General features: G+C 39.1%; 1 protein-coding gene across 4 annotated transcripts in view; it reads right to left on the bottom strand.

Annotated features, from left to right (window-relative positions):
* NRP1 (neuropilin 1) overlaps positions 1 to 14,485 on the bottom strand; it is a 112,326-nt gene that overhangs the window by 25,401 nt on the left and 72,440 nt on the right. For all 4 annotated transcript variants that reach the window (XM_057376518.1, XM_057376519.1, XM_057376520.1 and 1 more), the window contains exons 7-9: positions 8,201 to 8,356; positions 5,400 to 5,544; positions 3,646 to 3,977 (exon numbers count right to left, since the gene is read on the bottom strand). In XM_057376518.1, the coding sequence (XP_057232501.1) occupies positions 3,646 to 3,977; positions 5,400 to 5,544; positions 8,201 to 8,356 (633 nt within the window). The remainder of the gene's footprint in view (positions 1 to 3,645; positions 3,978 to 5,399; positions 5,545 to 8,200; positions 8,357 to 14,485) is intronic.

Here is a 14,485-nt window from a genome sequence, read left to right as displayed (position 1 = left end):
AAAGCAGTTACTTTTACCCTATTTTATAGCAATAAATGTCTTCAGAATATCAAGAACAGAAATCTCTGAAGTACAAAATATGAAAATGTATATAACAATGAAGTAAAAGTATTTTCACCTTTCCCATGAATTAGTGAAATGACAAAAATCTAAAAAGTATATTTGAACTGTAGCTCAAATTTGGGATTAGAAGGGCTACCATAAGATACTTCTAAATCATAGCTGTGAAACCTGAAACATTCTTCAGGAAGAAAGCACCATCATTTTGGATGAGAACAAAACCCAGCCTGCAATCAGCTCCTCTTGATATAGGGCAGAGACAACAGAGGCCACAGCAAAAGCTGGCTGAATTCCTAAGGTAGAAAACCAGCACAGGTAAATTTGATTGCTGGTTGTGTTTTCAGTGCAGTTCTAAATGCCCTCCTTGTTTTTACTGTACACCCTGCATCATGATCCAATGGTCCTTCTGGCCACTGGTTACAGAGTGCCAGCTGAACAAGCCAGTGGTGATGGCAGACTGTGAACAACTGAACCAAAAAAATAATTTCAACATCAGTGCTGATTTTCCTGCTTTCTAAGGAAATTGCACCTCCAAGGTGGCTTTGAGGGGCACAGGCTGACCCAGTGTACTGCCAGTGCTTGGAAGACAGTTGTCATGAATTCATGTGTAGAGGGCCTGTCAGATCTAATTGACATGGAATTACATATTATTATATTTGAATAACAATATAGTGCAAATGATCAGAAAAGCTACCGCCTATATGAGAAAGAATGAATGCCATTTTATGTGTAAAAAGTAGACAGACACATGTATCTGAGGAATCCTTGCTCCCTTTTTTAATAGTAGTCTTAATAGCAACATATAATAATGAAAACTGATTTATAAAAGACATCACTACTGGAGTACTGACACATAGACATTAGGATTCAATAGGCATCTAGAATTATATTGAATCATTGTCCTTTGTAGAGCAGAGCTGCCTGTGATTCAATTTTGACTGTTCATTTAAAACACATACTGATACCCTTTGTGGGAGAGGAGAGAGGAGTGTACAGCAAAACTTCCCTTTGTGAGTGTCCTTTATACAGGCTATGTCACAAATTGCTTTATTTCAGTACAAAGATAAGTTATAATAAATAATAGTGAAACAAAAAAGAAGCCAAGCTGGTGAGAGGAAAAAAAAAATCTGCCTAATGTATTTTAAAATCAAAATAAACATTGCAGAAAAATTTTAAAAGGATGTTCCAAATGACAGGATGTTCTGAAGTTTCTTGAACCAGAAATGATGTGAAGAACTGTARAAACAACATAAAGAAAAACCCCAAACCAAAACAACTCATCCCACCCCCATAAAAAGTGGAAGGAGGAGAGAAGTATGAAAGAGAAAGATGACTTCATAGAGTCAGCCCACATAAGCAAGCCTTTGGACAAGAAATACAAATTGGATCTTGAAATGGAGTTCTGCATGGCTGTTTGATGATTTGTGATTTTCACTCCTTTGAGTGCTTGAGCTAGACTACAGGGGCAAACATTTCCCACACTCAAAAATAGCTGAAATTGGGTCAGCCAAAGAGGAGGGAGTTATGGTAGTTTTTGTGAAAGGAGCTGCAGGCATGAATGACAAGATCATGTTAAGAAACAAGGTGATGTTTCACCCTTTGGACACATTCTGTTGTTACGTTTAGCCTGTCACTGCTCTTTCTTCTCCTAAAATGCAGTTGTTTGTTTATTGAAAGTCACAACTCAAACCAAGTGAAACGATGTGTTTCATTTCATATATCAGGGCTGTTTCTAATCCACGTTCCTGCTGTGACTCATTATAGCATCCTGTCCCATCCAGCTCTACTTACAGTTATAACCACTACATTCCAGTATTAACATTTTAAATTCCTCAGACTCCTAAATCACGGGTTTTATCCTATTCTCTTTAAAGAAGACTTGTGCTTTCGAAGGAAGTTTATTAAATATATTGAGTTTTTAGGCAGGATTATAATTACGCCACAAGAGATTTGAATTCCAGCCCTCTCCATTCCATTAATCTTGAAAGTTAATGTCTGGTGGTGATGAAAGCTGAGGATGGGCTCAGTGCATTAGTTAGCACACTAGTTTTCTTGTCAAACCACTAACTTCTGACAATGATGGCAAGTGCCTGTATTAGGAAACAGAAAGCCATGCAGCAGACGGCGCACTGCTTCGAAAGCATATGGCATTATTTTTTTCCCTCGTTGAGCCACAGTGAAGAAGTACATGTCAAAACAACATCTATTTTAGAAAGAAAATGGTTAGATCCCATTGTTGATTTACACTCCCTTCACACTTTATGATGAAGTCAAAACTCATGGTAACAAGAGAAAGGAGATGACTGCAAAGGCTGAATCCGTTTAGTTTTAATCCCCCAAACAAATGATGGAAAGTGAGAAAATGCAGACATATTCAGTGAGATTAAAACAGGAGAGAATGAAGTCCAATATTTACTAAATGTGCCTGGAAAAGCTACATCCATGGGCCCACTCAGCTTTTCCTTTAAGGAAAMACAGGTTCCTCCAATGGATGAGTCTACACAGCAAAACAGCTTTTACATCTAATTTTCAAACTAACACAGATGAGATATGGAGCAACTCTCCAGATCCCCATCTGCCAAGCACCACAGTGATTTGTCTTTTGAGGACACATTTTGGTGTATGATTGCCTGGTCATCCCGGTGCTACAGCAGCAGTTTGTGAGCAGGGCTGTTTGCCTACTCATTTCCTCAAGGAACTGGGTAGGAGGACTAAAAAAGAGTTGTGCTTTTTGAGGCAAAAATGCACTTTGTGAACAGCGATAGCAAAATGGGATGGAAGACTTGAATGGGAYTTGGTGTAAATAAGCTAAGCCCCCAGTGCAATTTAGGTTCTGAAATGTGTACATCTGAATACAAGCCCAAATAGGTAYATTCCTAGAAATTTTCTGTGTTGCAATCCTTTTCTTTTCCTTGGAATCTAACCCAGCAATTCATTTGACCCTCCTCTGGAAATGTCTTCCCAAACAACCTCCAAGATGCTTCCCTTGTGACAGTACAATAACACTTCTCACTGGGATGGGATAATATGACAAAAACTTCATCACTTTCTTTTGGAGGCACTTGGATYAGATCATTACAAAGAGCCAGTGAAACTCTCAAAGCAATCTACAGGCAGTTCASAAACACAACAGGTACCCCTCTGAGCTGAATAACACCATTCTCATTCTATAGCTCTGACAGAAAAGAAGCAAAAGAAAAGTAATTCAAATAAATTTCTCTCAAATAAACTCTCAGTTTTAGAGTTTGGTTTTTAGTGTAGACTTTTAAATCCCATTGCATGWGATTTTGCAGTAAATTGGGGGCCGCAGAGGCACCAATGTTGCCAGGAGTCAAGCCTGAACTGGCTGTTGAATAAGCAAAACTTGCTGCCAGAGAGGCAAATGTCCTAAGGCCAGCTCTTGCCCTCAGGCATGGGACAGCTYCCACAGCATTCCTTCAGGGCTGCTGCCCTTGGAGTCCTCCTGCTTGGCTTCACTCCAGCTGTGTGCCTTTTCTAAGGTCAAACTGGGAGGGGTATAAATGTAATACAAACCTTTTTTTTTTCAAACTCAACTTTTCCTTATAGCAGAGTTTTTGCCCTTACCTTTATCTTTTTCTTGCTGGAATCCATGATCATTTTCCAATCGGATCCATTGTTGCTGTAGCCAATTTTGAATTTTTTCATGAACACTTTGTTTTCTCGGTGCTTGCCTCCTTGGACAATKATGCCCCTCACTATTTTTTCCTCTCCCAGGTCTATTTGAAGCCATTCGTTTGTGTATGGGTGAGTMGTTGGTGGCAGTGCCCAGCCCGAACGGCTCGTTATGAGGCGAGCATTTTCTGGGATCCAGTTTCGATCCACTTGAGTAGATGCAGTAATCTGAGAGTCAGGAATAAGGCCAGACACCATGCCCAGCATCCCAGAGCAAGGATAATCTACAGAGAAAAAAAAATACCCAAATAAATTAAAGAGTTATTCTGAACAAGCGCCAAAACAGAAGCGGGGCATGCCAGTCAATTTAACTATCATAGGTAATTACTTATTTATTTCTTATATTCAAAATAATCTATTGGATTTGTATATAATTTTCATTTGTTCAAACTTGCACATCCTAGTTTTGGCAGGAAGTACCAAAATACCACAAGTATTTTTGGCTTGGTGGGAACTGAAAGGATCAGAAAATCCTATTCTTGTTTTCTATTCTTCTCKCTAAGGCAAAGAGTGCAGGGCCATCTGAACATTTGTGAACATTTCCTCAGAGAAAACTTCCAAGCCAGCCAAAACCTGGTTGCAAATTACTTAGTTTTGGTGACATTGGAAATGGAAATCTTCATACATTAAAATATAATTTATTGTTGCATTTGAGATTTTCCTAATGCATTTCTTTGGTCTCTCAGACTTTTTCAAATGACACAGAAGTTAAATAGTTGCTTCTTTTATGATCCTAGATAAAAATAAATTAGAAGTACCTGCTAACAAGGAAGGAAGAATTCTGATATAGAATGGAAGAGTAGTTCTGATTACCTACATCTAATCTGAAAAGATTTCATAGAATGACTTGGAATTCTCTAACAAAGTAATCAGTAAGCTTATTTTCCTGCTATATGGAAACCACTTCTGTGAAACATTTTCAAGTCTAAAAAAACCCCTTAAGAGAAAAAAAATTATCCCTACAACTATTAAAAATTAGTGCCATTGAACTGTATTAAGTGCTGAAAAATGTGCTAGAAAAATTAGCATTGTAAGGTCTAATAAATGATTAACATTTTTTTTCAACTGTAAACGTATTTTTACTTTTCACATAAAGGCAGTTCCACTGTGTAGAAATTATGGAAAACCAAAAACCTAAAAAAAAAAAAAAATCTAAAAACTTTTGACAGGTGTGATATAAAGGAATTACATTATAATACTGATCATSACTGGAATATAAACACCATTACTTGCACAGGCTTCAGATTGAAGTGTTTGTACCCTGCAATGCTTTTATACCTAGTTATATATGTTTGTTCCCTGAGAAACCTGCTGAGAACTAGCTATGAATAGAAGACATGAGAGAGGGGGACTGGAGGGTTAGGAGGGAAAAATAAGATGGCAATTTGCAAAATAGCCATGTATCTCAGGAATTTTGCATAAAGCTGTAAGGTAATTGCAARAAAAGTAATGAAACCTAAAATATAATGTCAGAAAAATACTCAAGATGACATGGGATGCTTGGATTGTGTTTTTTTCTTTTTTAAAAACATTTCTACATTCAGACCACAGTGGAAATCATGATCATGAATTTTACTCATAAAAATAAATCCCACAGCATAGGCACAATAAATTCCCCTGATTTTATAATCCTTCCCAAGACCTACCTGTTATCTTGCAGCCATAAACTTCAAATCTCAGTGAAACTCCATTTTCCCAAGACACAGGTCTAATTCGCACAAACCGTGTTAAAACTGGTTTGGCAAAAGCTCTGTAAACAACATCCGTGGGATTGCTATTCCCTTGAAACACCTTTGTGTGGAAAGAAAAAGTATATATTTGTTAAGCTTTCTCTTGAATGGTGTTCACAGTTCTGTGTTTTACAGATGGTTACAGTATGAGGTCTAACCAGGGTTGGTTGTGGGGGCTGAGACAAAAGACTTGCATGGGAAACTATTTCATRAATCTTCTAACACTGTTTTTGAAGACAGGTTTGCTTTCCTTGGGGAGGAAAAACTAAGATGTAAGGTGCTCAGTGATACTGGAAAAGGTGCTCCAAATGCCCAGATCTATGTGCAGGAATGACATACACTGGTCTTGGTCACCCAAGGACCTCTGCCTCCTGGAAGAATYGCCCAATGTCCCATTAAAGCAGTTTCATTTCTTGTACACTCGTGGAATGATGCAGAAAGCTACAGTACCTCAGGCTCCAATTAAAGGTTTGGATTTCAATTAGACTACATAAAACTCCTACGTGGAGTTAGGATAAAAACATATGTTATTTTGTTATCCTTGGGCTTAAGATTTTGCAAAGTGCCTTGTGCAAACCTTGCTTTGTTAACCTCCTGTTTTCAACTCCTTTTCAACAAGTTTTCAGAATTTCTTTCTCCGTGCATATTGAGATGGAAGTCTTTAAAATCTGTATAACAGGCTCTAGATTTTCCCTGCATCCCCCAAGGCTGGCAGTGAAATTAAATGAACAATGAGACTTCCACCAGAAGCACATGATTGTGCTGTGCTTTCATGTGGAGGATCCTGCAGGCACGCTCCTTCCTAGCACAGCCCAAACCTTGCAATGTTCCAGGCCAAAGAAGGTGATTCAGCTTCCTGCTTCTTCCTCACGTAGAGGGGACCAATTTCCTGTTTTTTCCATGGATACAAACCCCTCTCCTTTTATGGGAGATTCTCCCATTTCTTACACACACTGTCTTACTTTCCTGTTTGTTCCTTACAGTAACTGCACTAATTTGGAGCACAGGCYAACCGCACACAGCTGCCAACTTGTAAAGCTCAATTACATCTCAAGTAATTTAAGATTAGATTTTCATATCTAGTAATGTATCTGCATTTCTTTCCGGCAACTTCTTTTTCTGTGAGGGCCTGCTGTAGTTTTCTCAAAGTTTGCATCTGACAGAAAAATTYAATATTTTCTCAGAAGTACACAGATTCTTATACATAGCGCAACACTAGTGTAAGGCTGCCTTGAGATCTGCAGCTGCAAACTTTTAATTTGAATTAAAATATCTGGGAGGGAGACCAACACATTTTTTCTTGTCTTGATCAACAGCAAAATGCTGCCATTTTAGAAACCTGATTTTTTAAATGAACCCCTTGTACAAGTGACACAGGTTTAGGAAATGTTCTCACTAATTAAGGACAGCATGTGCAAGAGAAATTCATGTAAAATACACTCTTGGAGAGTTTACAAATCGAAGCTGGTAATGAAAATCAGGCTTGGTCTGATTTTGAAAGAAGCATTTGTTCAGATTACAGAATCCAGAGCCAGGAAATCCCGTGTCTCATACCAGCCACTGCGCTGGCCCCTCTTGTGACTTTGGGCAAGTGGGTTATTGTATCTTTATATACATCACTGTACAGTGCCCACATTGTCTCATTTGACCTTTACAACTTCCAGTAAAACCAGGATAATACCTATCAWAGAGAAGATTTCAGTACTCATTTTTTATTGTTTTCCAAAGTGCTTCAAAAAAGTGAGATGTGTGTGTTAAACACTGCCACCATTTTGATTAGATAATGTAGTGGTCTTGGCATAGCACTTACAGATGAGTCAGGGACAAACCAGTAACCAAATATTTAGAGCTAGATAGGGTTACACTGATAGAGTTTGATACTGCACAGCTCTTCTGTGTCTTTACAGAAGGGTCACGAAAAAGCTGCTCTAGAGGGAGGCGCCACAAAACCTTTCCAGTTGCATCAGCCCTGGCAGGCTCTGGGGATGCTGTTCCCAGGCACATTCTGAGCGAGGTGGAAGGGAGACACAGCCTCACTGGGGCTRTTCATGTGAGAGCTGGAGCAGAACTGACTCCTCAGGAATGAGCTTTATGCTCACGGTAGCGGATAATGACAATTTTTCTTACGAGTGTCTAAAGCTGCTCCATTGGGAGGTCACAGAGAGCAAATCTGCTGATAAAAGGAAAGGTGATAAAAATCTATAAGGTTGAAAAGATGTGCCTAATCATCTGTCTGCATGAACCYGTCACTGAGATACTTGGAAGTCTAACAAACCCCTAATCACTGCTAGTGCTCCKGCATGGCCCTGCACAGGGAGCTGAGGCACTYGCATGTTGSATGTCCAGAAAWGGAMCYACACATTTTTTGAAAAGTTCTGCAKCATGTTTTTCTCAAGGTCACATAGARCATCTCTGAGAAACAGGGAAACAGTAGAACACTCCAGGAAAAAGGCATAAAATTACTCAGATTATGGTGACTTCATAGTTTAGATAGGGCAACACTTTGCACCATTTTCAGCTGCTCTAGGTTTTGCAAAGACACTTTCTGTGGTCCATTACTACTGAGACATAAGCTGGCTTTTGGATCTGGGAAACTGTGAATGCTGATTGACCTGACTAAACCTTATTCCCCTTTTCTAAACAGATGATAGCAACTCAGCAGTTCAACAGACCATTTCTCAGCTGAAGAGAAATAAAATAAGGAAAAAAATACTTACAACAGGTTTGTTTCCCTCCTTCAGTGTAATCCAGTCCTCTCCATTGGAGCTGACATCTACACGATATGTTTTGAGATAATATTCTTTCTTTGTTTCTTTTGAGATGGCTCCTTGGGTCCCAATTCCAGAAACAAAGCGGAGAAGGCCCAGGTCTACCTGTGGTAGAGAATAATTTGGAGCGTGAGGACAACCAGTTCAGAACATAGCAACACTACAGCAGTGGCACCCCCTCTACCTCACTGTGTTTAACAAAAATAAAAGGATTTTATACAAAGCAAACCGCAAAATATTGTTGATAATAACATAGACATAACCTCCTCTTTTGTAAAAAGCGTCATCACAGAAGATGGGAAAAATTGCCTAATTAGCCAGGAATGTTATTCACATGCCAGAGAATTCTCTTTCCTCTGTGAGGGAGGAGCCAGAGATCCCATCTGTGCGAGAGGGAACCACCAAACTGCAGAGGAGTTACTGGGGAAATTCCTCGAGGACCAGTCTGGTGAGCAACCTCACTTTACACTTTCATTAAGTACCTCACATGAATGCTAATGAAATTCTCCAAGGACACAAAGCTGCAAGGCATTGCCAACACAGAGGAGACTCATGCAGTGAGAGCTGAGTGACCCTGAGGACTGCAGATGGAATTTATAGGATAATGTCAAAGCTGTGCACCTAGGGAATGATCACAAGAATTCTGCTAAAACCCAGAAGATCATCACTTGSAAATAGAAGAGAAGAATCCCAATGTACCTTAGTTAGTCACAAGATAATTACAAATCACTGTGTGATTTTGTCAGGAAAAAGGCAAATTAGTTGCTTGTACTGTAAGATGTATTTGAAGAAAACAGAAGAAGTCATTAACACAAGTGCAGTAATCCTGTTCCAACTGTCAAATGCCATGAACTTCTATCATAAAAAAAATGTAATTTTCACTGTAGCAATGCACATGAATGTGACTTTGAGGTCATCTCTCTTCTTCACTCCTCTCTCTCCTTCTCCTTTTCTCATGGAAGTACTTTGTCCATTACAAATGGACAAGTGATTTAGGTAACCTTGCTCTCTCCCATTATTTATTTTCCATCCAGGTCTTTTCCTCATCTGGTTCATCATGCAGCATCAAAGAAGTACCAACATTTTTGGGAGAATGATGTGGAGTGCAGGAATACAGCTACCCAAGTAGCTGGCTACTCAGTTCTCCTGGCAAAAGAAACCCTTAGCCCAGTGCACAAGTCCAGTTGCCAAATAGCTGAAACTGGACACAAAACTTTTTCACAGTCAGGTTGCTGACCACAGCTGCAAAACCCCTGCCATTTCCTTACAGTCTTTTTTAATACAAAATGACAAACCAATTAAAAAAAATCTTCACTGTTTCTCTGCATCCAGAACCTTCTTTGTTTCCTAAAGCAGATCATTTAATTTCAATATAAAATGACACTATTCACAAAATATTAATCAGTGTAATTCATTCCCCTAAACTTCATTTGTTGAGAGTTCAGTAGAAAAATACTAAGTTGAATTAACCCTTCTCAAGTAAATGACCCCATTAATGTCCCAGGCTTTTTCATTATTTCCAAAGCATAGGATGCAGAATATAAGTGTCCTGTGTCCCACAGGCATCCTTTTTCCTGGAAGTATGTCATATATCCAAAGGCACTGGAGCAGTTAAATCAACATGCTCTGCATTCTCTCTCAAAAGGCTGAAGGAAGTGCTGTTGAGAACAGACTGGCTGCTCTCTCAATGCCCATGTCATATGCATGGCATTTTGGAGTCCTCTAGCACAAGAATAACAGCCTGTGTGTGACAGATAGAACTGGCTTTCAGGGCAAAGCCCCTGCCCCAGTTTTTAAGGCTCATAAAGTCTATATGTAAYATTTTATCCCTTGTCTTTACAGGTGAAATACTGTCACGTTTTGGTTTTGCATGATAAAAAAAAWAATCATTCTTAAAAAAAAATCCCAGCACCATCTCACAAAAACAATCAAGTGATTTAAAGTAACTGGAGAGTCTCAGATGTTAGATTGTTGCAATCTGAAAGTTAATGGGGGAATCTGGGCATCRTTGCTCTGAGCAATCTCAGCTTAACTTCAAATGCTCTCCAAGCTGTACTCCGCTGATTGTAAAGTGTGCTGCACTGAGTTATGTCCAATACCACATTCACTTCCAGGCTGAAGTGCACTTGAAAATCTGGAAGTCTGAGGGAGCGCAGAGCTAAGTTATTTAAATGATCTGCTTCTCTTACAATTTGAAACAGCTCTTCAGTTTTGAAATGATTAGGGTCCCAAGCCTGTACCATTCCAACTGATTTGAAATTATTCCAGTAGAGGCTTTTTAATATACAGTAAGTACTTCATTGTGAATAAAGTCAAGCAATGGCCTACTACAAGAGTTCTAGGTATTTGAAGCCAAGTTAAAATTTAACRTTGGTGGCTTAGGAAAAGGTTTGATTATTTGATGCCAGACCTAACAATTGCTACCAGTCACTGACCATTCAGGTCTCAGGGTGTCAGAAAACTTCAGGCCCCTAAAGTTTGCTTGGCCCCAGATTCTGGGATTCAATATACATTTGTAACTCCAGGACACCAAATATCCTACAGCATCTGTCTCACTGCCCAGAATTAAGTCCTAARCACACAATGGATACAGACACATACCTTCATGCCTAAAACCTGGCAGAACTCTCTCAGTGGGAGAGAGGGGAACTCTTCTACTTTATTGCCTATAAGTGAGGAAGGAAAGGTGAGCTCATTAGCACTCCTGGCCCCAGTAACTGAGTAAGACATTTCTGGAGGAGGGAGGGCTCTCTTTTTGTYAGGGAGAACATCTCTTCACATTGCTGTGCTCTCTCTCCAGGTCAGCAAATTTATATGTGCTTCTTGAAAATGAGAACTATGTCAACAGTAGTCCTCTCCTGGAGTGTCTGGAGTCTGACAGCTCGAGTGTTCAGCACAGCTTTAAACCCTGGCAAAAGCAAGCTGTGACCCCAGACCTGCTGCATGCCAGGGGCTGTTTGCTCACCGGCTGACAGAGGAAAGAAGAATAACATTTCCCCATCAGAGTTTCGTGAGAAAGAAGCAGTGCAAACAAGAAAGGTGAGATTAAGCAGCAGAGAAGCAGAAGGGCCTCTTGGAATTCTTAGTACTGTGTGTTGGTGAAAAGGCCCAGGAGAGAGGAAGAGCTTAATGCATTTCCCTCCCTTTGACAGCTCTTTGCGGTGGCCTCCGAAGTGCAACTGCTCCTCTCCAGGTGCATCCAAACAGAATTGCAACACTGAGCACCCCTCTGTGGTGCCTAAGTATGTTTGCAAATTAAGCTCTAAATGCAGCAATCTTCTTTAAGTAAGGTGATAGAAATGAATTATGTAGAAGACTACCCTGGAAACTGCATGACACATTTTAATGGGCTGTTAAGCTCCCCCTCAATAATCACTTTGTGATGCATTTTGTTTTTGTTCCAATGTTTTTTTAAACTTGGCTTTCTATAAGAAGCAAAAATATTGCCCATAAAACACAGGTTCTAAATGTCACAGAGGCTGTTCAGAGTCGAAGCTCAATGATAACTGCTAGTAACAACTTGCACCTGAAGGTACCAAAGTGTAGCTGTGGCAAGACACAGCTCTTCTCTACTTTTTTTTGTAGAGGAATCAGTGCAGAGGGTAATAGCTCTGGAAGAGCATTGTCACCAAACAGACAGGAATTCTTTTGCATTTTGAAGGTTTATGCCTACAGAGTCCACCTCTCTGTGTAAGTTCAAATCAACCTGGTATGTCCTCTCCAAAGAAGTCTCCAAGTGTTAACATGACCAGAGGAACCCATTTTTCTTGGATGTAGGCTGCTCCAGCTATGATTGTAATGTAAGTCTTTAATAATGAGCTTTTGTTTTGGCATTCCTGTCTTTTTTGTTTCAAGACCTTGTGTTTCACGTTAGAGTGGCTGTGAAGAGATGTGGTGTTGAAACACGGTACTTTTGAAGATGAACATCAAATGCATTTCTCTGCAATTAYTTGACATTTAACTTTCTGCACATATGATAAACAAACATCTGGTATTTATTTTAGAAAATGCAAGCGATTTTGTAAGTTATTGCAAGCCTTATGGCTGTGATCTGAGATAGGCAGCTGTCTCCAAACCTGAAATCTTCACATTTCATTTCCATGACCAGAGCTTCAGCTTTGACTAACAGCAGTGTGTTTCAAGTTCTTTTTTTTTTTAGATTTTTGCTTTCATTCAGATTAAAAAGCATATCTCTCTTGGAAAATTATGCCTAAGGGCCTTATCCAAAAACACAGCCTTTGATAATTGCCTATGCTGCAATGTGACCGTTTTTATTTGAAAGTGGAAGTCTGGGAGCGGATTTGCCTATAGGAATGGGCCTCTAACTTACAAGAAATGAGGAGCATCTCGAGTGTGTATTTTTATTCAGGAGAGAAATGTTCATGTAAAAAATCCTCAGTTGTTCATATTTCTAAAATCAATTTATTTCCTACAAAAGCATATTTCAAGGCACTAGCTGTTTCTATATATGAATTACTTCCTCTCTATTTATTCTGCAATATCTTTTAGCATCCAGGAGAAATATTCTTATTGCTGTCTTGCTGTCTCCAAAAAATGCAGGTGGATGACACATTTTTAAAACAAAAACATGCAAGGGGTGGCATACAAATTTTATTTGAGGCCTGTTAAGGAGAAGGAAAAAAAATAACATTTAGCTCTGCGCAATACATCATGTAGCAAACCTGAGCAAACTTCTGGATAAAGAACGACACACCACATACTCGGCTTGAAATTAATATTGCTGCTTCCTGTCGTCATACATAACTAGGCTGCAGTATGGAAGACTTTATCTTCAGAAAGAAAATCTGCCTGGTTAAATAAAATACAGTCATTGAGGGAGCTGTAGTAAGGGAGCMGTTTTGCCAGCTTTTAACACTCCTACTGTAGGTCTGTTCAACAGCCTGAGAAAATAAAGTACTGAGAGCTGGAGTTTGATTAACAACAGGAAGCTTTTTGTTGTGGGCATCTCTTGTGGCTTGAAAAGCTGTACAATCCATCACTTGACACAACATACCAAAGTAAATATTTTTAGAAAACCGTGTCATTTCCCTAGATAGCATACWGTGCTCTGAGTCAGATTAACTGTTGTGACGCTTCACTGTTCTGTCAAATGTTTAATTAAGCAAGAGTTGATCTATTTTCTTAACTTTGCTGTTGATTTGGCCAATCATGCTTTCTCATAAGATACATACAACTATGACTTAATTCCTTTATTTCTTAGATTATAATGCTAAGTAAAAACGGGACAGGATCCAGTAGAAATTCTGAAAATAGTCTAATTAATTTGGTTGGAAAATTACTTCCAAAAGTCTTCATTCTTGAAATGAGTAGTCATTACAAGAGAACAACTCCTTGATTAATGACAGGTTGTAAATATTCATCCTGGATTTAAGTGAAAATAGTTAAGCCCATAAACCACCTCAAATTTTTGAGTAAAACTCTCAGTGATACTTGTGGCAGCTCCATAAAGAAAGTGGGGGAGAAAATATTGCTCTTATTAAGATCTCTCCTGAGTCACTGAAGTCTTTCTCATTGACCTTGACAGCAACATCCTGAAAACCCCAAAAGGGAAAGCAGCTAATCACATGCTCARCTTGTAGTCTGTGCCTGACAAACTGTCCCCAGTCAGCATGTTCTACTGAACTGATGKTTATGTGACTTGGCAAAAATGGGGAAGCATGAAAGAAGAGATGAGCAAACATTCAAGCCAAAGAAATAGGAATTCTTGGCAGCAAAAGGGAAATGAACCTTTCTTTAGCAGTTGAAATATATACTCCCCACAATCTTGACCTTCTGCTCAAATCCTTTCTGCAGAAGTAAAACATGTAAGTGTAAAGATTCTCCAACTGAAAACAAAGAACAGAATCAAAAGCTGCTACCACACTGAGCTACTGATGCTGAGGTCACAGCACTGAGTACAGTAACTTTTCTCAGAAGCAGATCAGCCAGTTTCTATGAGAGAAAATATACGATAATGATGAAAAAGTATGACTGATAAACATAACAGAATCTCAGTCATCATTATGAGGCTGGTTCAAGAAGGAAAAGATGCAGAAAGTGCAAGAAAAATGAAATCCAGAAACATAAAGGAAAAAAAAAAGACGAGAAAAGAATGAAAGAAAAAGCTTCTGTGTCTCTGACAGAGAAAAGATAATGCTTGTGTGGGCTGTGTTGCATCTGGATTCATGGCACATTCTCCCACTCTTATGTTAATTTTTTTTTGCATAAATCAGA

The sequence above is a fragment of the Malurus melanocephalus genome, unplaced genomic scaffold, assembly GCF_030028575.1.
Source record: "Malurus melanocephalus ecotype Western Australia unplaced genomic scaffold, MMel_1.1 scaffold_280, whole genome shotgun sequence".
Classification (NCBI taxonomy): Eukaryota; Metazoa; Chordata; class Aves; order Passeriformes; family Maluridae; genus Malurus; species Malurus melanocephalus.
The sequence above is the reverse complement of the archived record's forward strand: the minus strand, read 5'-3'. Positions and strand labels throughout refer to the sequence as shown.